This window comes from Stenella coeruleoalba (genome assembly GCF_951394435.1).
Source record: "Stenella coeruleoalba genome assembly, chromosome: 3".
NCBI lineage: Eukaryota > Metazoa > Chordata > Mammalia > Artiodactyla > Delphinidae > Stenella > Stenella coeruleoalba.
In genome coordinates this window covers 60,878,697-60,901,409 of record NC_137148.1, presented here as the reverse complement: position 1 = coordinate 60,901,409, position 22,713 = coordinate 60,878,697, and the positions used below count along the sequence as shown (strand labels likewise).

The following is a 22,713-nucleotide window of genomic DNA, read 5'->3' as shown; positions in this document are numbered from 1 at the left end:
TTAACCATAACTGCATGCAGTTCATAGCTGGCTCTCTACAATACCACTTCTTTCTCTCCTATTCAGAAAAGCAAACCTTGAATTCAAGTGAATGAAAGTGATATTATGGGAACAACTGAATTGATTTTGATTCCTTAAAGAATGATTTACAGCTCTGCAGTGACCTAAATGGGAAGGGAATGTAAAGAAGAGTGGATATATGTTTAACTGATTCACTTTGCTGTACTGCAGAAGCTAATAAACATTGTAAAGCAACTATATACTCCAATTAAAAAAATCATTTACAAACTTGTGTACTACATTATTAATAACAAATTACTTGACATGCTTACAATGTGATTGCTGTACACCACTGTGTTGGGACACTGCTTGAGAGTAGTGTTTGATTTTATTATAATGCAGGCACTATGGATGAATAATCCTGTACAAGTGATTTTTCTTGATAGTGTTTGTGTCATGGTTATCTTCTACTCTACAAAATATAGATGATTGTTCCTTGACATGTAGTGAATGGGTGGTAAAGAGGGGAGAGAAGCTATAATTTAGTTCATCACAGCTCTTTTCTCTTGCCATGAAGCAAACTTACCTTTACCTCTTTTCATTTCAAGAATTTTCGCTGAAAAAAACAAAACAAAACAAAAACCAAACCTTCCAAACCAAAGAACACAGTATTTATGTGGAAAGACCACAGAGCTGAGGGGAGCAAAGGAGAGAAACTGGCTTTAAATAGTAGAGTTAAAATATCTAAATATCTTTACCTAGAAAGTAAGGAATCTAAGGACATGATTCCTTTGTTCCACTCCTAGAATATCATTTCCTGTCACTGTAGCTTTTCCTCAGCTTGGTTTCATGTCACTTAAGTCAGGGTTTAATCATGATTTTAAAGCAAGGAAGGACTTTAAAGATCATTGATCTCCCTTATTCTTAGTCTAGCAGTTTATTCATTTTAACTTTCTGAATGGTCTTACTTATCTTTGGATTCTCAGTACCTGGCACAAAACTTAGAAGGTATTCTGTAAATATTTGTTAAATTAGTTTAAAGAACTTAATCTGTATTGATATTAGTAAGTCAAAATACTATTAATAAGGTCTGATGGTATCTTTGTAATCTTAGCACTTAAATGTCATCAGTGATTTTTTTTTTTCTTGACCTTTTTTCTCTAACCAGATTTGCATCTGCTGGTGATGATGGAATTGTAGTTGTGTGGAATGCCCAGGTGTGTATTGTTGCTATGTGGATTGTGTAATAAAGACATGACTGTATAGTTGAGTATGCATTCATAAACATTATCTGGAGATACACCTGCATATCAGTAGGTTGAGACTAGTTAATGCTCGAAAGGGCTGCTTAGGATGAATGCATTTAAAATGAGGACCAATGTTCCATAATAGAGTTTTTTTTATTTAATATTTTTTCCGATAAACAAATGCTAGGTTATGAAAATAAAAGTTTTAATCTTAATTAAACAAAATTTATCAGCAACTATGCACTGATTCTGAAAATGAATCAGATGTTGACTTTTGTGGAAGACAGTTTTTCTGTCAGAATCGTTTGATAGCATAATATAGCATTCTTATCATGTTTGACTATAATAGTAATATAATAAAAGGTTTATTTTTTCAAAAATATTTAAGGCTTTACCAGATTTCTCTAGGACTTCTCTTCTTATCCTTGGATTCTCAAATTATTCTCTTTTGAAGCATTTATCTTCTTGCCCTTGTTTGGATTGTTATCTGGTCTGACTCAGTCAAGATCCTCATTTTTCGGTGGCTTTGCCTGTGATTAAAGCAGTTTTTTTAACATTATGTTCATCACGTGCATCATGAAATCCTGCAACCTTGGAGAGATTTGCAATTTATCTTATACTTACATTGCATTTCTGTATGTTTACTACTTGGGAAATCAGTGAGAAACTGATAGATGAAGACATTGGATGGATGGGAATAGCTGTTGATGTTAGAGAGAAGTAGAGTCCATACTGACTTTACGAGTGGTTGATACATTACTGGATATATATATCCAATTGTTGTTACTGTTATGCTGACTTTTATTTTCTTCCACAGCGTTATAACTGTGAAGACTTAGATAACAGATGCTTGCATAATGAAGACTCCTTATTTTTTTCCTGCTGATTAAGTTACAGATATTTTTATGCTTAATTTACAGTTATAATCTTAAAACCATATGGAAAGAATACTCTTTTAAACTTCCTGTAACAATCTGCTAAAAATTAGTATTTTCTATTAGAAAATAATTAAAATTAGTTATAGCTACTCTCTTAGCACCTAATGTTTAGATACTGTTTGATTGTTTAAAGTTAAATTATAAAATCTAAGTAATTTCAGATGGAATGTATATATTTTCTACCTGGTGATTTTTCTTAATGTTGTCATTTAAGATTATTTAAGTTATGAAATATGAAGTACTATTAACATTTTATTGATATTTCAGACAGGAGAAAAACTTTTGGAACTCAATGGACACACTCAAAAGATAACAGCTATTATTACATTTCCTTCTTTGGAAGCTTATGAAGAAAAAAATCAACTGATCTTGACAGCCTCTGCTGACAGAACAGTTATTATATCCTTATAGAACCAAGTGGCATAGCTATGGTGATCCAAGGGACCAGTACATATGTTATTAGTCTTTATCCTCTTGGGGTCTGTCTGTACATTCTGTTTTAGCAAAAATGATTTTGTTCTAGCCTTCATAAGACACTTAAAAGTATTAGGCGTCTGAAAAGTATTAGACTGGAAATTGCAAGTTAAGGCTTATTGTTGTTGGAAACTTCATAACTAAAGCTGTTTTTCTCAGAGTTACTATTATATCAAATTACATAAAACAGGAAATGGGAGAATGTGGGCTTAAAAATATTTTTCATCTCAGATTGCTTTTCAATTTAGAGAAACAAAGATGAATTGAACTGGAGAATAATTCACATTTTTTTTTCTGTTCATTGTACAGCAAAAGAAACTTAATGGCCCCAACCCATAAGAACTTTTTGAGGATATGAGTCTGGCAGAAAAGCGAATTACCATCTGCTCAGCGTTTAATATATGTAGTATTTTATTTTATTTTTATTTTTGGCTGAGTTGGGTCTTCGTTGCCACATGCAGGCTTTCTCTAGTTGTGGTGAGCAGGGGCTACTCTTTGTTGTGGTGCATGGGCTTCTCATTGCGGTGGCTTCTCTTGCTGTGGAGGATGGGCTGTAGGTGCATGGGCTTCAGTAGTTGCAGCACACAGGCTCAGTAGTTGTGGCACACAGGCTTAGCTGCTCTGCGGCATGTGAGATTTTCCCAGACCAGGGATCAAACCCATGTCCCCTGCATTGGCAGGCAGATCCTTTGTTTTTAATATTTATGTTTCCTTTGCCTTTTTTTAAAAAAATTATTTAATTTATTTTTGGTTGCATTGGGTCTTTGTTGCTGCGCACGGGCTTTCTCTAGTTGCGGTGAGCGGGGGCTACTCTTTGTTGCGGTGCGCGGACTTCTCATTGCTGTGGCTTCTCTTGTTGCGGAGCATGGGCTCTAGGCGCGTGGGCTTCAGTAGTTGTGGCTCATGGGCTCTAAAGCGCAGGCTCAGTAGTGGCACACGGGCTTAGTTGCTCCACGGCATGTGGAATCTTCCTGGACCAGTGATTGAATCCGTGTCTCCTGCATTGGCAGGCGGATTCTTAACCACTGCACCACCAGGAAGCCCCATATTTAGTATTTTCAAACAATTAAAAAATGTAAATGATCTTTCCTCCCCATACTTTCAATTGAAAATTTAAGATGTAGTAGCCATAGTAAAGTGTTATAAATTGCTTATATGTGCCAGGCATTGTTCTATTTTACATTTATTAACCCATTTAATCCTTATAATAAGTATTTCTATTATTTTCATTTATAAATAAGAAAAGAAAGGCACAGAGAGGTTAAGTAACTTGCCCAAGGTCATGCAGCCAGTATAGGGCAGAAGGCAACAGACTGACTGCAGAGTCAGAGCTCTGAATCACTATGTAATACTGCTTTCATAAAATATTTTTCTTAAATAAATAAATTTTTCTTAAATAAATTTAGCCCTTTTATATTTGTTTGTGGAATTGGGTCTGTGAAAGCCATAGCTAAATGCTATGGATAGCTAATCTTTCATTACTTTTTTTTTTAAGGTATCATAGATTAGCTTTAAAAAGTCTATGCTTATCTGAGAATTCTCTTTAAATAGCTTCAAGCATTACTGAAGTAAGTTTTGGAGTAAGTCCAAAGGTATAGGTGTTTCTTAGGCTTCTGTAGAACCAAGACATAGTTTATGACACACTTTAAATGAGCTCATCAGCTGAAGTGATTTCTAGACAGAGTGCCAATAGGTGAAAGAATTTGAAGAAAAGGTTTAAGTGGAGATAAATGATATTTTATGGTGATTACAATATTGCATAAACAGGGGCATAATAAGCACTCATATGTTTAGGTCAGAGTAGCTTTACTACTGTTGCTCTGTTGAGGCAAGTGTTATTTTATGGACTAAAGGTCTCTTTTTGGGGTTTGTTTTCAGCATCGGTATAATCTCTGCAAAAATAGAATATCAAATACTTTTTATTAGACTGTTCCTAAGGTACTATGATACTATTTAGAGCCAATTATTAAAATTACTATTACAGTGCAGACGTGAGTAGCTGGGACAATATCAGTATAAACTTTAACTGTAAATGATAGTATAGAGTTATTTCCTTCGCTGAATGACGTTTTTTGTTAAAAATAATTTCAGGTTGTTTTGTTGGCAGTTTCTTTTATTCATATGAATTCTAAATTTACCCTGCTTGGGTCTCTGCTGTTAACTAACTTCATTAATTAAGTGCTGAGGGTAGACTTTATTTCTTTGTCAAGTGATGGTCTTAAGAATCCATATATATGTACATATTTATTTGTATGTAAATGTGTTCTCAGATATGATATAAAATGTATATCTTACCATAGGAAATGGTATGAAAAATTTGAAAATCATTATGCTCCTTAAGTCAAACTAACCTTGGACATTTTATGAGAGGTCCTGTAATTATTTTAAATATGTATATAGTTAATAGGAATACACTGTTACTGTCTTCTTTCAATCAAGATAACAGTAGTAAATGATGCCAGGCACATTGAAGGAGCTTTCAGTAAATGTTAATTAATGGATGTGATAGTTTTTAGTATAAATATTTTATGTTCAATGTTTATTAGATTACGGTAGATTGTTTTGGAGAATAAAACTTAAATTTTATATAGTTGCAATATTTAATGCCTGTAAACATTCAGTATTCAGACCATTCATTCTGTTGGTATTTTCAAATGGTTTGATAGTAAAATTTACCTCAGACTTATTTTACATTATAAGTCTGCTATGCTAAGTTGATGAATTGATTTTTGTGGTAGTATAAACATGAAATATTTCATGCTTTATATATTTTCTATGTAAATGTGTAATATTTGTGATTTATTAGAAAAATTATAATTAAGGTTTAAAAATTCTGCTGAGAAATTATTTCTTAACATAAATTTAGGTATGGGACTGTGATACTGGCAGACAAGTTCAGAAAGTGTCATGCTTCCAGTCTACTGTAAAGGTAAAATTTTTTTTTTTTTTAAAGTAAAATCTTAATCAGATACTTTACGGTAATAATCTTTTTGTTTCAGAAAAAATTGTTTAATGATTTAGCTGAAATTACTTTTGTAGGTTTCAAAAATTACTTCTTCCACACATACACAGTCATTTGATTCTTCTAACACTAGATTTTGGGGAGTATATATATTAAATGCTAGAATTTTGAATTTTAAATTAGAGCAAGAGGTGAATCTCTATAGTAAGATAAGGAAAAAGGTAGTAGTACCTAGTATGTTTTTAGTAGGTAATTCTAGGAAGAGATATTACTTTCAAAGTGACTACAGCAATAGCTAGTCTCTTTTTTGTTTGTTTGTTTTAGCTTTGAACTAAAACATGGAGTTATTTGTCCCTCACCATCTATCTTCCATAAAATGATAAGGGTAAGATATAGCAATTACTTAGTTCCAGAACAAAATCTTTTGTGGCTAATTGGCTGCTACTGTTAGGTTCATTCATTTTATAAACAAATATTAATCGGAGCTTATTACTTGATAGGAACTCTGCTACATGTTGGAGAAACAAACTTGGATAAGACTTGGCTACATTGATTTCTGTAGAAGAAATTACCTTAAATGTTCTCAGAAAGTACACTGTTTTTCAATAATGTCAACAAGTTTGGGGAAAGATACTAGTAAACTGAAATAGTGTTTCCTCATTTGCTTTGAAGATTACTGATCTCTGTATTGGAGCTAACACTTTCAATGTAAAAAAAAAATCAGTGTGCCAATAGTCAAAGTATTTCATTTTTTTCCCTAAAAGGCAGCATCTCTGGTAGCCATCTTATGCTACTATGCTATTCTGATTATCAATTTAGAAAAGTTTCTGGGAAAGAAAGTGCCATTTACTATATACTGGTATCCAGTTTTACAATGGACTGTCTTTGAAGTCAATAAAATATTGACCTGATCAAAATCTCTACGCTTTATGTGAAAAGATGCTCCTATTAAATCCCTCAAAAAATAGTCCTGCTTATTTGACTGAGGTAATTAGGATTCAGATGAAAATATATGCATTGAAGGAACAGGGAAGGAGAAAAAATTTAGTGTATTTGGGGGAAATTCCTTTGGTGAGCTGTTTCATGAACTGGTCAATAAAAAGTATCTTATTTCGGGGCTTCCCTGGTGGCACAGTGGTTGAGAGTCCGCCTGCCGATGCAGGGGTCGCGGGTTCGCGCCCCGGTTCGGGAAGCCTGTGCTCCGTAACGGGAGAGGCCACAGCAGTGAGAGGCCCGTGTACCGCAAAAAAAAAAAAAAAAAAAAAAGTATCTTATTTCGGTATGGTGAAAGGACTTCCTCTTTCTTTTTTAATGAGCAGCCTCCTTTCCCTTGAAAGTACTTCTTAAAGGGGTTTTACTGTACTGTTAATCAGCTAGATAGTTGTGTTTATTCCCACTGTGATCCTGTTTCGCATTAAAAAAAATCGTTAAATACAGCATTTCATTCATTTTAGTTCAGTGGTTCAATTGTTCTTGAACTGATAGTTTATCAGAGAATTTCAGATCCTTAATAAATATACGAAATACTATTATTTATTTTTTGAACTAGTAAAGTTTCTTTATAAGAGATGATATTAGCAAGGAGGTGCTGAAATTGGCATTTTTATTGTCATTGAGAGTATAATCAAAATGATCTTCCTGGAAGGCAGTTGGCTTTATGAATGAATCTTAAAAAATTATTATATGAATTGACCCAGTGATTCTACTCCTAGAAAACTCTTTAAAGAAATGATAAAAACTTGGGCAGCGATTTATGAACAGAAATATATATTACAAATATATTTTATAAATGGATGATTGACAGTATCCTAAATGTCTTATAGGAAAATAGTTAAATTATGGTAGACATATATGCTAAAAATGGTTTCAGAAGAACACATAGCTTTTGGAAAATGCTAATGATAAGATGTTAAGTAACAAAAGCAGTATAGTATCCTCAACAAAACACTAGCAAACCAAATCCAACAATATATAATAAGGATTATGTACCATCATCAAGTGAGATTTATCCTAGGAATATGAGTTTAGTTTAACATCTGAAAAATCAATCAATGTAATATACCATACATGGTAAGAATAAAGGATGGAAAACATGATCATCTCAATAGATGCAGAGAAAGCATTTGACAGACTCCAACATCCTCTCATGATAAAATACTCAACAGACTAGCAGTAGACGAGAGCCTCCTCAACCTGATAAAGGGTATCTAGGGAAACACAGCACCTAACATCATATTAATGGTGAAAGACTGACTGAATACTTTCCTCCTGAGTTCAGGAACAAGACAAGGATGTCTGCATTTGGCATTTCTCTTCAACATTGCACTGAAGGTTCTGACCCAGGGCAGTTAGACAATAAAAATGAAATAAAAATCATCCATAGGGGCTTCCCTGGTGGTGCAGTGGTTAAGAATCTGCCTGCCAATGTAGGGGACATGGGTTCGATCCCTAGTCCGGGAAGATCCCACATGCCGCAGAGCAACTAAGCCCGTGGGCCACAACTACTGAGCCCGTGCTCTAGAGCCTGCAAGCCACAACTACTGAGCCCAAGTGCCACAGTTACTGAAGCCCGCGTGCTTAGAGCCTGTGCTCCACAACAAGAGAAGCCACTGCAAGGAGAAGCCCGTGCACGGCAACAGAGTAGCCCCCACTTGCCACAACTAGAGAAAGCCTGCGCGCAGCCCCGAAGACCCAACGCAGCCAAAAATAGATATAAATAAATAAATAAATTTAATTTTAAAAAAGCATACATATTAGAAATGAAGAAATAAAACTGTTTCTATTCACAAGTGACATGCTCTTCTGTATAGATAATCCTAAATCCATAACAAAACTATTAGAACTAATAAACGGATATAGCAAGATTTCAGGATACAATCTCAATATACAAAAAATTAACTGTATTTCTTTAAACTAGCAATGAGCATTCCAGAAATAAAGAAAATTTATTTGCAATAGCATCCAAAAAATAAAATAGAAATAAATTTAAAGAAGAGCTATGAGACTTGTATACCAAAAACTACAAAACATCGTTGAAAGACACTAATGAAAATATGAATAAATGGAAAGAAATTCATGGATCAGATTTAATATTGTTAAGATTGCAACGTTACCCAAATGATCAACACTGGACAGAATCTCAGCAGGCTTTTTTCCCTTCAGAAATTGACAAGCTGATCCTAAAATTCATGTAGAAGTAAAGGGACCCCATAATAGCTAAAACAGTTGTGAAAAGAAAGAACAAAGTTTCAAGATTGAAACTTACAAATTTCAAAATTTACTACAAAGCTATAGTAATCAAGACAGTGGTACTGGCATAAAGGTAGATGTACAGATCAGTGGAATTGAACTGAGAGTCCAGAAATAAAACCTCACATATGTGGTCAATAGATTTTTGACAAGGGTGTCAAGACCCTCCAATAAGAGAAAGAATAGTCTCTTCAGCAACTAATACTGGATCTAGATATCTACATACAAAATAATGAAATTGGATCCCTACCTCATGCTGTAACCAAAAATTAGTTCAAAATGGGTCAAAGACCAAGATATAAGAGCTGAAACTATAAAACTCTTAGAAGGAATATGAGTAAATCTTTGTGTCCTCGGGTGATACAAAGTGTCGCCTTTGTGTCCTAGATGTGATAGCAAAAGTATAGCAACAAAAGAAAAAAATGATAAATTGGACTTCATCAAAATGAAAAGCTTTTATACCTCAAAGGATACCATGAAGAAAGTGAAAAGACAACCAATAGGATGGGAGAAAATACTTGCAAATCATATATCTGATAAGGAACTTGTATCTTGATTATATAAAAAGAGCTTTTACAAATTAACAATAAAAAAGACAACCCAATTAAAAACAAAGAATTTGAAAGACATTTCTCTGAAGAAGGTGAGCAAATGGCCAATAAGCACATGAAAAGAAGCTCAACATATTAGTTATTAGAGAAATGCAGTTCAAAACATAATGTGACACTATTTCACATGCACTAGGTGGTTAATATCTAAAAGACAGATAATAACAAATATTGGTAAAGATGTGGAGAAATTAGAACCCTCTTACATTGTTGGAGGGACTGTAAAATGGTACAGCCACCTTGGTAAATAGTTTGATAGTTCATCAAAATGTTAAATAGAGTCATTTGACCCAGCAATCTCACTCCTAGGTATTCCCAAGAGAAATAAAAATGTCCACACAAAAACATGTACATGAATGTTCATAACAACATTACTCATACTAGCCTAATGGTGGAAACAACTTAAATGTCAATGAACTGATGAATGGATAAAATGTGTATAACCATACAGTGGAATATTATTTGGCAATGAAAAGGAATATAGTACTGATATTAAAAAATCAGAGATTAGACACAGTAGGACGTCTTGAAGTACAAACTGCACTGATTATTTTTAACCCTTTTTATTCCAGCAGTTTAAAAAGCAACCCCATCCTCAGCCCAGGGAAGATTACCAGAACCTTTTCCTTTTTATTTTTTAATACATATTCTCTCTTGCCCTTGTGTTCACTCAGAGTTAATGGGTGGGGAGAGAACTATGAAAGGTGTGGACTTTAAAGTACTGTTAAAGGTAAAGGACTTCTACCAACCTTGAAATAATTTCCTGAGTCAAGAATTAGGAGGTTTGAATTTGAAAGATACATAAAAACTAAGGTCATATTTTCAGTTTTATTTAAAAAGCAGTTTACGTTAAGCTTGTGTATTAGTTGTCTATTACTGAGTAACAAATTACCTCAAAAGTTAGTTGTTTAAAACAATATCTCAGTGTTGGTGGTCAGGAATAGAGAGCAGTTTAGCTGGATGGTTCTGTTTCAGTGTCTCTCCTGAGGTTGCTGTCACCTTCAGGTGGCTGGGGTTGGAGGTGTTAGGGGGTCAGATGCTAGGTGAGTTAGTGTTGGTTGGTGTCCAGAGGCCTCACTTCCTTGCCTCACTTCCTTGAGGGTAAAAAAAAGATGCCAGCCACAATTAAAAAAAAAAAAAAAAAGATGGATCCTTCTCCATGCGGCTGCTTGTGTGTTTTCAGAACTGTAGAGTGAGTGATCTGAGAGAGCTAGGAGGTAGCCACCATGTCTTTTATGACTTAGTCCTTTAAGTCACACACCATTCCTTCTGCCTCATTCTGTTCATTGGAAGCCAGTGACTTAGCAGAGCCCACGTTCAAGGGGAAGAGAATCAAGCTCCACCTCTTGAAGGGAAAGGGTATCAACTTGTGGACATATTTTAAAACCACCGATGAATGCTTGAATTTCTAAACTGATAACTATTTCACATGAATTTTGCAGTGTTTAGCTCTTCTTCAGAGACTAGATGTTTGGCTTTCTGGTGGGAATGACCTCTGTGTGTGGAACCGAAAATTAGATCTCCTGTGTAAGACTAGTCACCTTTCTGATACAGGTAAAAACAAATCAAGGTAATTGTGAACCATGATAGACTCTAAAAAGACACAGTGAATCTTCAAAGAGACTTTCCATGAATACAAAGGAAATATAAATTTTCTTTTTAATTCTGAATATAAGATGTAGCCGTATTTCTCCAATTCAGGTTAAGGGTTGTGTAAAATATATTTCCATCTCAAGTTGAAAGTAAAAGATCCCCCTTCCTTTGGCTTCCCCTTCCTTTCTAACAGAATTTCTCAAAAGTGATCAAGAAAAACCCTTTCATATATGCTTCTGGGCCATGTCTTAAACTGAGTTTGATGAGCATGTTGACACCTGGAAGCAGATCTTTATGACTTTACAATAGCATTTTCTTTCTTTATTTGTAGGGTCATCAGACTTTGAATAGATTCCTAAGGATGACCTCATTTTACAGTTGATTTTACTAAAGAAACTTCACTCACGTGCAAACTTACTAATAAAATTCTATTTTCTCAGAATTCTGTTGACATATACTTTTGGTTTTAATAGAAGAAAAATCAGTTTTGACTTATATTGATATCAAGGAACTTAAAAAATAAAAATTTATTCAGAGTAAAAATATTTAAGTATAAATGAGTAAATTTAAATGACAGTAACCTTGAAGTCATGTGATACACTATTATTTTTGTTTCTAAAAGTAGTGAAATGAACCCATGGACATCCTAGAAAGAATACAGGCATACCCTGTTTTATTGCACTTCGCTTTATTGGGCTTTGTAGATACTGCATTTTTTACAAATTGAATGTTTGTGACAGCTCTGAGTCATGCAAGTCTATTGGCACCATTTTTCCAACAGCATTTGTTCACTTTGTGTTTCTGTCACATTTTGGTAATTCTTGAAATATTTCAAACCCTCCACCAGCAAAAAGATTATGATTGGCTGAAGGCTCAGACAGTGGTTAGTATTGTTTTAGCAATGAAGTATTTTTAAATTAAGGTACTAATATGTACATTGTCTTCTAGACATAATACTTTTGCACATTTAATAGATGACAGTATAGTGTAAACATAACTTTTATGTGCACTGGTAAACCAAAAAATTTGTGTGACTTGCTTTATTGTGAGAATTGCTTGATTTTGGTGGTCAGGAACCAAACCTGAAATATCTCCAAGGTATGCCTTTGTTATTAAACTTCATTTACACTTCATTATTGGAACTAGTTTATCTCCACATGGGTATTATAAAATACCAGAAAAATAATATGATGTCTTAGCAAAACTAAATCCATACCTTACTAGGATTTACAGTTTAACTTCTCAATTCAGTGTTCAATCACTAGTAATCTTGTTTGAATCTAGAGTGTATTTTCGTGTTTACTATTATCATGAGTTATATCTCTTTATTTACATATACATTTTCCTTCCTATTTCTTATACTAGCCTGTGGGTATCTGTGAATTTTTATTTCATGAATTATTAGTAATTATGTTGTGAAATATTGAAATCAGGGCTAAAAACACCTTTTGTATGTTAATGGAAATAACCACCTATTATTGCAGTCCCCATTCCTGTTACGAGTTATCTTTGAGTACTGTACATTAAGTAGTCACAGTTTGCCCTGTTTATCAGTGTTTCAAGATATAGCAGAAATCTTTGAGGAAATCAGTTAGAAAGCTTTGAAAAGGCCTTAGGTTGCCATTGGTGAGCTTTTCATGATTTGGATTTAGCAGTACTCTTAGACCCTTATCTTATAAAGCTCCTTTCAGTAAGCCTTGCTTGATTTATGGACTGGCAGGGCTTTTAGAACAGTTATTACGTATTTGGAAATAAGCAAAGATAATCTTAGTCAGTCTGATGCAATGGAAGGAGGCTTGGACTAGAAAACAGGACATCCATGCCCTTTCCAGCAATATGTTCTGTGATTCTGTGTATTAAGTTGCTACTTCTGGATTAATGAGTTTCTAGTATTTTTATTTCATAAATAATTTAATAAACATTTTTTTAAACAAGCTGTTTTCTGCATCTGGAATTCTCCTCTGCTACCCCTTCCCCTGCTCTCCTATCTCTTCTACTTCTTGTACCACTCCTCCTCCCCTTTCTCCTCCACCACACCATCATCCCCCCGTCTTAAACATGGGAAAATAGAAACATACTGTTAAAACAGTATGTGGAGAAAAGATTTTGGCCAGAAATACTCCCCAAGTGGGAAGGTAAAGTAAATGAGTAGAATACTTTCCAAATTTGTGTATATGTTATAAATTACATATATATAAAATTACATATATTTTATAATGGAGAAGTGAACTTTTAATAAACAGGGTTTTTTGCCAACACATGTGGTGGTTCTAAATCTAATACATGAATATTTTTTGCTGACAGAAGTAATGTAACATATTTTATAGAAAGTAACGTAACATATCTTATAGAAGTTATGGTTACCCTAAAATCATTTCATGATTCAGCTATAAAAAGATACCTGGAATTGTATGCTTAATAAATGAAATGTGATGGAATGTTGAATCTGATTATTCTAGTAATAGAAGGAGTTTTGTAAATGGGTTGATTGATTATAAACATATTATTTGAAGGCCACTTTCCTAGCTGTTGACGGTTGGCTCACTCATTTACTGCCAGGGAGCCCACCCAGGCTTCTTAAATTTACATTGAGGAGCATGCCAATTTTATATCTCATTTGAGCGAGCCATCTTGTAAATGGTGATGATGATTATCTTAAGGGTTCCCTGGTAAATAAGTTCACCACAATAGTAAAAATATTCAAAGAGCATTTCCTACTCTTAAATCAATAATGTCTTCCAGAGGTCTCACCTACTTTTCACAAAATCATTTTCCATATGTAAGCAAGCACGGAAGTGTGATGTAGCAAATTGTGTGTGCTTTATAGTTACCATCCCCTTTATAGGAATGACCAACATAAATCTGAGAATGTTTTTGTTTTTGATGTAATCCATGAAGAAAATAATTTAACCTTCGTTTTATATGTTTTTGTGAAGGGATCAGTGCTTTGATTGAAATACCTAAGAACTGTGTTGTGGCAGCAGTTGGCAAAGAACTGAGTGAGTATGACTCTTTTTTTCTTTTATTTCTTCTTCTTTTTAAAAATTTTAAACTAGCCTTGTATACACATTTCAGAAAGACTAATTCAAGGGACATCTTTCCCGTCCCAGTCTTGGCCTCCTGGGATTGTCGAAGTGATGTGGAACCCAAGACGTTTTCAAGATCTTAGGTCAGTTTTTTACCACACTTGGTCTAACATAGCCAAGTGGGCAAGGTAACCCTATTCCTCTGATGCTAGAGAAGGCCATTTACATTCCACAGTCCTCTCTGTTGCTGATCCACACTCACACACTTACTTAGCAAAAACTTTAGCCACATAAAACAACTATCAACATTCTGGAAACTAAAAGCTTGAGTTGGGAGTGTTGGAGGAGGATTATTTGGGGAGTTCACTAAGATAGGAACTGTGGAGGTTTTGCCTCAGGAAGCCAGAATGGGGCCCATTTTCTTGTGGGGGAGTTTATGCCATTTCCCTCAGACTAGTGGGACAGCAGAAGGAGGGATAGCAACAGGAATTTTGTAAATGTATTAACTGATTATAAACATGCAGTTTGAAAGACACTTTCTTAGCTGTTGACTGTTGGCTAACTCATTTACTGACAGGAGCCTGCAGTAAAAAAAAACCTTCTATGTTCATTACCTTATGGATGAAATTTGGGTGCTGAGAAGTGATAGAGTAAGCACACTTCTTAAAAGCTGCTTTTTTCTTGAAGAATTTTTGTAGCCCAGAGGGCATTTGCTATTACTTGTGCTGCTGCTTCTAGAGACCAGCCTTGAGATTTGCTATGACCATCAGTTGGCATGTTTGCAGATACCAGTGAGCCATGAGTTAATTGTTCACCATTTATAAACTGTTGTCTGCAGGCTCTACTGCTTTGCAGTCACATTTCTCTTTCTTCAACTGAACTTTCTGTGTGTAATCATGTCTGAGAAGTAATTTTCTAGACCCTATGCTTATTCTTTCTTTTCATAAAGTAATTTCTAAAGATACAATTCTGTGTTTAGTTTTTTTTTCTTTTTCCTTCCTTGCAGGAATTCAGTTTTCCCATGTTCTTTATTGACCTGGAAAGACGTCTAGCTTTTCCCTGCCTTTTTCCTCTGTGTCAATCACTTGTGTTTTGCTGGTTTTACTCTAACTCAGTGGTTCTTACATTTTAGTGTGCGTGAGAATGACTCGAGGACTTGTTAAAAACACAGATTACTGGGCCTTACTCCCAGAGTTCCTAATTCACTAATTCTGGAGTGGGGCCTGAGCTTCTGCGTTCTAACAGGTGCTCTGGTAGTGCTGAGGTTGCTGGTGTGGGACCATACTTTGAGGATGGCTGCTGTAAATATTTTGATCCACTTCTTTCCATCTCAGTACTGTTGCTCTATTCAGGTACTCATTTCCTCTTTTGCCTGCTCTGTTGTGATAGTCCCCTAACTTGTCTTCCTTCCTCTACTGCTTCTCAAATGCCTTCTCCTCTAGTTTAGTGCTTCCCAGATACATTTTCTAGTAGATGCTAGAGGGATCTATCTAAAATACAGGCTTCAAGACGATACAGATGCACTTATTTGCAAAGCAGGAATAGAGACACAGAGGTAGAGACTGGATGTATGTATACGGAGCAGGGGGCGGGGGATGAATTGGGAGATTGGGATTGAAATATATACACTATTGATGCTATGTATAAAGTAGATAACTAATGAGAACCTACTGTGTAGCACAGGGAACTCTACTCAGCTCTGTGGTGACCTAAATGGGAAGGAAATCCAAAAAAGAGGGGATATATGTATACGTATAGTTGTTTCACTGTGCTGTATAGCAGAAACTAAAACAACATTGTAAAACAACTATACTCCAGTAAAAATTAATTTAAAAAAAAATGCAAGCTTCAAAGCTTCAGTGGCTTCCGATTGCCTACATCAGTTGTTTCTGAACTCTCAAATTTCTGATTAGTACAAAAGGTCAAACTTGTGGAGATCAACATAGAGTTGCCAGTTTTTATTTTGTTTAGTGAAAACATTAAAAATCCCAAACCAGAAACCAAACTACCATTTACCACCCTGATTTTATAAAACTAAGTTTTAAACAACAAAATATGAAGAACATGATCTCAGAAAAAAAGAATAGGACTTTAAATTGAATACATTTAGTTTTATGAAAGAAACTTATGTAGTCCTTATTTTTTCTCATTTTTGCTCCAGATGAAAGAAATCTTTGCCCTAGGGACCCATGTAAGGACACGAGTAGCCTACAAGTCCAGATTTTTCAACATATCAAATCATGCCCTCCATTATTTCCCTCCTGCTTCCTTTGAGTCCTGTATCACTTGCTTGTTAACACTGAATTGCTTGGGATTCCCCAACCTCTATGCCTTCATTTCTGTTGTCACCGTGTATTGGACTTGTCCTCCTACTTATTGTCCTCTTCGATCTGGCTAATTTCTAAAATAAGAGATTTTTATTGAATGAATTAGTGAATTCATTGAAATAGTAATAAAAGCAACACTAATGCCTCAACGGAAGTTAGAATATTAGCTAAAAAAAAGGAAGAAATGAAAGTTGGTTTTATTCTGAAAATAATTTATAAAAAATACAAATATTCTTTAAAACGAGGTTCTGCATTTTACTTAGTCTTATAAAATAAATATGTTGTGCCATTTTTCCTTATAAAAATAAGTTTTATTCCTTTAAATGTACTATCTTTTCTATTTCTAAGACTAAGCTTGTGCCCATGTACTTGGTTTTAAATGTTCCATACCAATTTCTCTTTTTCTAATGTGAGGGTTCCCCTCAACAGGAAATAGAATTTCTGTGTGCACTAGCTGCAGTGACTTTGAGGCTTTTATTATCAATAGCTAAGCAAGGCTATCAGCTCTGAGTACTCATCCTGGTTCAGAAGTCCAGGATTTTTCTATTAATCCTTTTTTAGAATTGACTATTGCTTCTCTTTTTTTTTTTTTTTTTTTGGTGGTACGCGGGCCTCTCACTGTTGTGGCCTCTCCTGTTGCAGAGCACAGGCTCCAGACGCGCAGGCTCAGCGGCCATGGCTCACGGGCCCAGCTGCTCCGCGGCATGTGGGATCTTCCCGGACCGGGTCACGAGCCCGCGTCCCCTGCATCGGCAGGCGGACTCTCAACCACTGCGCCACCAGGGAAGCCCTATTGCTTCTCTTTTATCTTCTGATCTAATTCATATTTGTTTTATTTCCTCAAAGTTATTACATATGTGACCCTTGTGAATACTTGTCTATAGAGACTATATTTATGGACTCACTGAGCAGTTTCACATTATCTTTTGTACTTTGCATTTTTTTGTTCAGAGGCTTCACGGTTGGTAGTGGGTTTAGAAGAGTTTTAATAAAGGAACAGAGCTCTGAGGACACACTCACTTGGGATTTTAGGAGATCATTTCAAACATCTCAAGCATTTGAAAGAAATATTTTAAAGTAGTATGAACAAGGCTGTCTTTGGAGATGGGTTTTTCAGTATTTTAGGTATTTCTCACTTAATGAAATGCTAGTTTTTGAGCAGAAATATAACTTTAATCTTTGACCATTTTAATAAAATTATATCTGTCTCTTCATTTAGTAATTTTCAGGCTGGTAGCACCCACAGAGGGATCACTAGGATGGGATATTCTTCAAGTTAAGCGCCTCCTTGATCACCAGGATAATATTCTCTCACTGGTTAATGTCAATGGTAAGCTCATTGTGTACGTGTTGATATTATGTAAAAATTTTTTAACTTTTTAACCTGTTTTGAACTTTAGTCTTGTTTTGTTCTAGAATTCTGGAATTACCATGATGAAAATAATGCTATTAATTAGTAGGGATTGGCAGTCTTTTATTTTCTGAGGTTTAAACCAGTGGAATTCATCAAGTTTCATAGATTGTTAGGTCTTAGATTTAGGCACAAGGGGAAGAATAGAGTTGGGCAGAGAAAAGGGATGACAGAGGAGAGAGCATACTTACCTCAGGTGCTGCTTGGTAGCTGTGGGATGATTGTTGTAGGCTATCAGTACTAATGCTTGGTAGCATTTTGACTTTTTTTTGTGTGTGTGTGGTATGCGGGCCTCTCACTGCTGTGGCCTCTCCCATTGCGGAACACAGGCTCCGGACACACAGGCTCAGTGGCCATGGCTCACAGGCCCAGCCGCCCCGCGGCATGTGGGATCTTCCCGGACCGGGGCATGAACCCGTGTCCCCTGCATCGGCAGGCGGACTCTCAACCACTGCGCCACTAGGGAAGCCCAACATTTTGACTTTTTTGGCAAATGGTCCTGGCTAGTTTCTCTTTGGAAGATCACACAGTACAAATTATATAGCACTCTACTTACAGTAGAATGAGCTGGATTCAAGCCAGTTGTAATTATGATTGAAGAGTCAGAGAATAACACCAAACTAAAGGTCTGCAGAAAATGGGTCATATCTGCCCTTCCTCATGGATGTGTGTGTTGGTTGTTTGTTTTTTTTTTTGTTTTTTTTTTTACTTTTTGGCCGCATGGCACGTGGGATCTTAGTTCCCCGACCAGGGATTGAACCGCCCCCCCCTGCAGTGGAAGCACACAGTCCTAACCGCTGGACTGCCGGGGAAGTCCTGCCAGACTTTCTATTTGGCTTTATAATGATTTTAATGAGTTAGCTCCTGTGAGCCGAACCTGACATCAGATGACAGGATAGGATCACAAACCACAAATCCTGGGATTTAGCTACTTCACTTTCAAATAAAGTGACACCTTATATCATCAGAGCTTTCCTGGGTGATCTGTGTTCTGAGGTCAGATGGGAGGACTCCTGGGTGGCTTCAGTTTGATAGTCTGGAGGACACTATAAGAGGGTCCTGTAAGGATGCCATGAATATGATGTTGTAAGGGGACTGGACTGCACCCCCTGATCTGAGATCTGGGTTGGCTGTTTTTGAGCAATACTTTGTAGAAACATGAGGCAGAGGGAAAGGGGAACAGACAGCACTAAGTGTAGTCTCCGTTTGTATGCTGTTCAGTCACATTTTCAGATACATCAGTGAGAATGTCCCTTCCAGTTCCAAAATTTTCCTCTCCAATAGCCATTTGCTTGTTCAACCCAGCTGCAAGTCTTTCTGACGACTATATTATTAGAAATAATAATATTAGGAGCACCACTTTATTTTTCTCTGGGGGCTCCTTTTCTTCTAGCCATGATGGCAGCACAAAAGGCAGGTTCTTATTTGGAAGTCCCTCTGACACTGAGCCAGAGAAGCTCCAAGGCCCTAAAGCTGTTGAGAGAAGCACAGCAGTGTTTTGGCCATTACAGTGGTCATGCCTAGTTGTCCCATTTTAGAAGTGAAGCATTGGTACCAGGACCTGGCATGTTTCCTTAATGAAGGTGATGGGATGTTCCTGAGGTAGCCTTAACCTCATGGCACTTCTTTTGCTGTGTGATGTACAGAGAAGCTTATAACAGTTTAACCAAGAAAGCTTTCTTCAAGTATTTCTTTGCTAGCTTTTTAAGGGAAGGAAAATGGAAAGCTAAAGCAAAAAAAAAAATTGTTAATAAAAATTACAGAAAACCCCTAGTGCTTTTTAGTTTATAAATTCCATGATTATAAAATTACACTACAGACTATAAGTAAGCCAAAAGCATATTTAAGAATCACATATGGACAAGTAGTCTGGTAAAATTTGAGAATGATATTGTGACAGTCTTACCTCGTATATAGACGCGTCTGCCATGCTGCAGGTTTTGGCAATCCTGAAATGATTATGTTGTACAAGTCCCAGTTCCACTTTCAGCCCTGCTTCTTTATCCCCACCAATTACCAATGAAAGATGTGGCCAGTTACTGGGTTTATAACTCACAGGAAAAGTGCATTTTCATTGAGGTGGCCCTAGGGCAACCTTAGAATGGTACAACAGAGAACTCCTACAAATGTGGATAATGAATACCAGGTTTGCCAGTGAGGTCTGAATGCCTGTGCAGAGATTTTCTAAGACAGACATACAAGATAACCTTGCTTATCTCTTCTGGCAAAAGGCTCTGGGTGCTGCTTCTTTATTTTATTCCTTTTCTTGTTTTGTACTGACAGCATGGTATGGTAGTCACAAAGTATTAGTACTTCTGAGGGATGGGTAGACAGGTATCAGGTGAGATTTTCATACTAAGTGACTTTTGATAATTGCATAGGATGAAAATCCATCCCTATATATAAAACACATCGAGGTTGTTTGGTGTGAAACATTTTGAATGACTAGTTTGGGATAATTTACATAGCAAACTATACTGACTCGGGTCAGTGCCAGCATTTTATTTTTAGTGAAAAATTCTAACTGGGCTCAGGTACTTTGCTATTACAAAGATGAATTACAGACACTTGGAGGAGATCAGAGCAGGCAGCTGTGTGGTCTCAGTAGGTTAACTCTATTATAATGACGCATGCAGAATTGGAATCTAGAAGGATCTTCACTTGTTACCGTCTCTGGTTCTTTTGTAGTTTGAGTGAGATTGGAAAGAGGAGGGAAAGGGATGGAAAAGAAGGTCATGGAAAGATTACTACTGTCTTAACGTTCCCACTATTAGAACTAGGAGCCTGTTTCTCTCCGCAGATGAGAAATGAACTTAATTCTTCACAGAGAGAATTCTATAGAGTCTGTTAATAAACTATATAGAAATTGGACTTGGAACCAAGACAAAATAATATTTACCTGTATGATTGCTGGTAATTCTTTATTTCTATGAGATTGTTCATCTAGTTATTAGAGATTTCTGTCCTGCTGGTTTATTTGATAAATGGGATAATTAAATCATAATTACTCATCCATGTATTCCTAAATTACAAGTAACTGGATGTTTTAATACCATTAATATGGAATAATACCAGGGGCTCAAAATAATACCAGGGACTCAAAGATAACATTTGATGTCTTTTTAAAATGGCTACACATTATTTAATTTGCTTTTTACAATCATCTTCATTTAATGCCTGAGAAATCCAAGATAGAAAAAGATTAAATGACTTTCTGAAGACCAACCACATGGCTAGTAACAGGCAGAGCCAAAATTAAAACTAGAGTTTCTAGACTCACAGTGCATTGTTCTGTTCCTCCTAAATATAAAGGAATTAAAATAAATTGCATTTCTTTAAGATAGTTTTTAGTCTCAGCAGTTGTACATTTTCTATTAAATGTATAATTTGTCAACTGTCTTAGTTGGCCCACTAATTTCATTTTTATTAAAGGTTTTAAAAACTTGTTATTGTGCAAATAATACATATGAGGAAACAGAAACATAAAAATGTAAAAATGAAAATGAAAATCATCCTGCCATACAGCATTAAGTACAGGTTCATATCCTTCTAAGTGTTTTTCTGGGTGTATATATGTATGTATATGTGTATACATATGGTGTGCTTTTTGTAACAGTATGTCATGAATATATTTCTGTATTAATATAACATACTTTTACAACTTAGTTTTCAATAACAGCATAACTATTTCATTTCGTGGATGTTATTTATTTATTCGATCCCCAGTTGGATGTTTTAGGATACCTTTAGATTTTTAATACTATGTGTAACAGCCTTGTCACGTATGTCTTTTATGTACTTTCCTCAGGATAAATTCCTAGAAGTGGAATTGTTAGATCCGGGTTTACAACTTTTTAAGGTTTTGATGTATATTACCAAGGATTGCAAAGATTACACCAGTTTATACTAGGGCATGAATAGTACGTGAGTGTGCTGATTCCTTATGCTTTTGCCGGCATCGGGTGCTTTCGTGTTTTATAATTTTTCCCGATTTGCAAGTCAGTAAATAGTATCTCATTGCTTTTAGATGTCTTTGATTATTAGGGAATTGAACGTCTTTTCACATGTTTACTGGCCATTTGTATTTCTTGTTTTGCCAGTTCAGGTCCTTTGCCCATTTTTCTGCTGGAGTGCTTATCTTGTTCTTAGTGATTTCTAAGAAGTGCTTATGTATCAAGTATAATCAACCTATTTCGACATCTAAATTGCAGACTTTTCCCAGAGTTTTGTCATTTAAATGTATGATTTGGGGGGACTTCCCTGGCGGTCCAGTGGTTAAGACTTCCCTTTCCAATGCAAGGGGTGTGGGTTTGATCCCTGGTCAGGGAGATTAAGATCCCACCCACATGCCTTGAGGCCAAAAAACCAAAACATAAAACAGAAGCAATTTTGTAACAAATTCAATAAAAACTTAAAAAATGGTCCACATCAAAAAAATCTTTAAAAAAAAAAGTATGATTTTGTGCTAAGCAGGTGTTTATTCATATCTCTTTCCCCAGCCTCCACTCTGTCTCCTTGAGAAGCCTTTTAGCACTCCATATTCGTAAAACATTCACCTTTATTTTCCTCAGTTCTTTAAATACCTTTAATGTTTTAATCTGTTTGAAACTTATTTTGGTATATGTGAAATAACAGAAAATATATATATTGGTCGTTGCCCCCAGTTCCTGGCACAGAGTTCCTTAAAACTCTTGTAATTGCCCAAGAGATAAGAGCACAAGGAACATCTTTTGTTCTAATATTTGGTCTAATATTTCCTGACGGAGCTCCTTGGAATTTCCTGGGTGATAGGAGTGTCTTTTGTTCTAATGAGGCTACTCTTTCTTGATGGGCTCCTGGATGGGGGCTGGTCACCAGAAAGACCAAGCCATTATTAGA

At 35.7% G+C, this 22,713-nt stretch overlaps 1 protein-coding gene across 5 annotated transcripts in view; it reads left to right on the top strand.

Moving 5' to 3' along the window:
* The window catches only part of WDR41 (WD repeat domain 41), a 169,232-nt gene that overhangs the window by 132,233 nt on the left and 14,286 nt on the right, over positions 1 to 22,713 (top strand). For all 5 annotated transcript variants that reach the window (XM_079917348.1, XM_079917347.1, XM_079917350.1 and 2 more), the window contains 6 exons: positions 1,169 to 1,217; positions 2,453 to 2,584; positions 5,526 to 5,588; positions 10,921 to 11,032; positions 14,008 to 14,070; positions 17,644 to 17,754. In XM_079917348.1, coding sequence (XP_079773474.1) covers positions 1,169 to 1,217; positions 2,453 to 2,584; positions 5,526 to 5,588; positions 10,921 to 11,032; positions 14,008 to 14,070; positions 17,644 to 17,754 — 530 coding nt within the window. The remainder of the gene's footprint in view (positions 1 to 1,168; positions 1,218 to 2,452; positions 2,585 to 5,525; positions 5,589 to 10,920; positions 11,033 to 14,007; positions 14,071 to 17,643; positions 17,755 to 22,713) is intronic.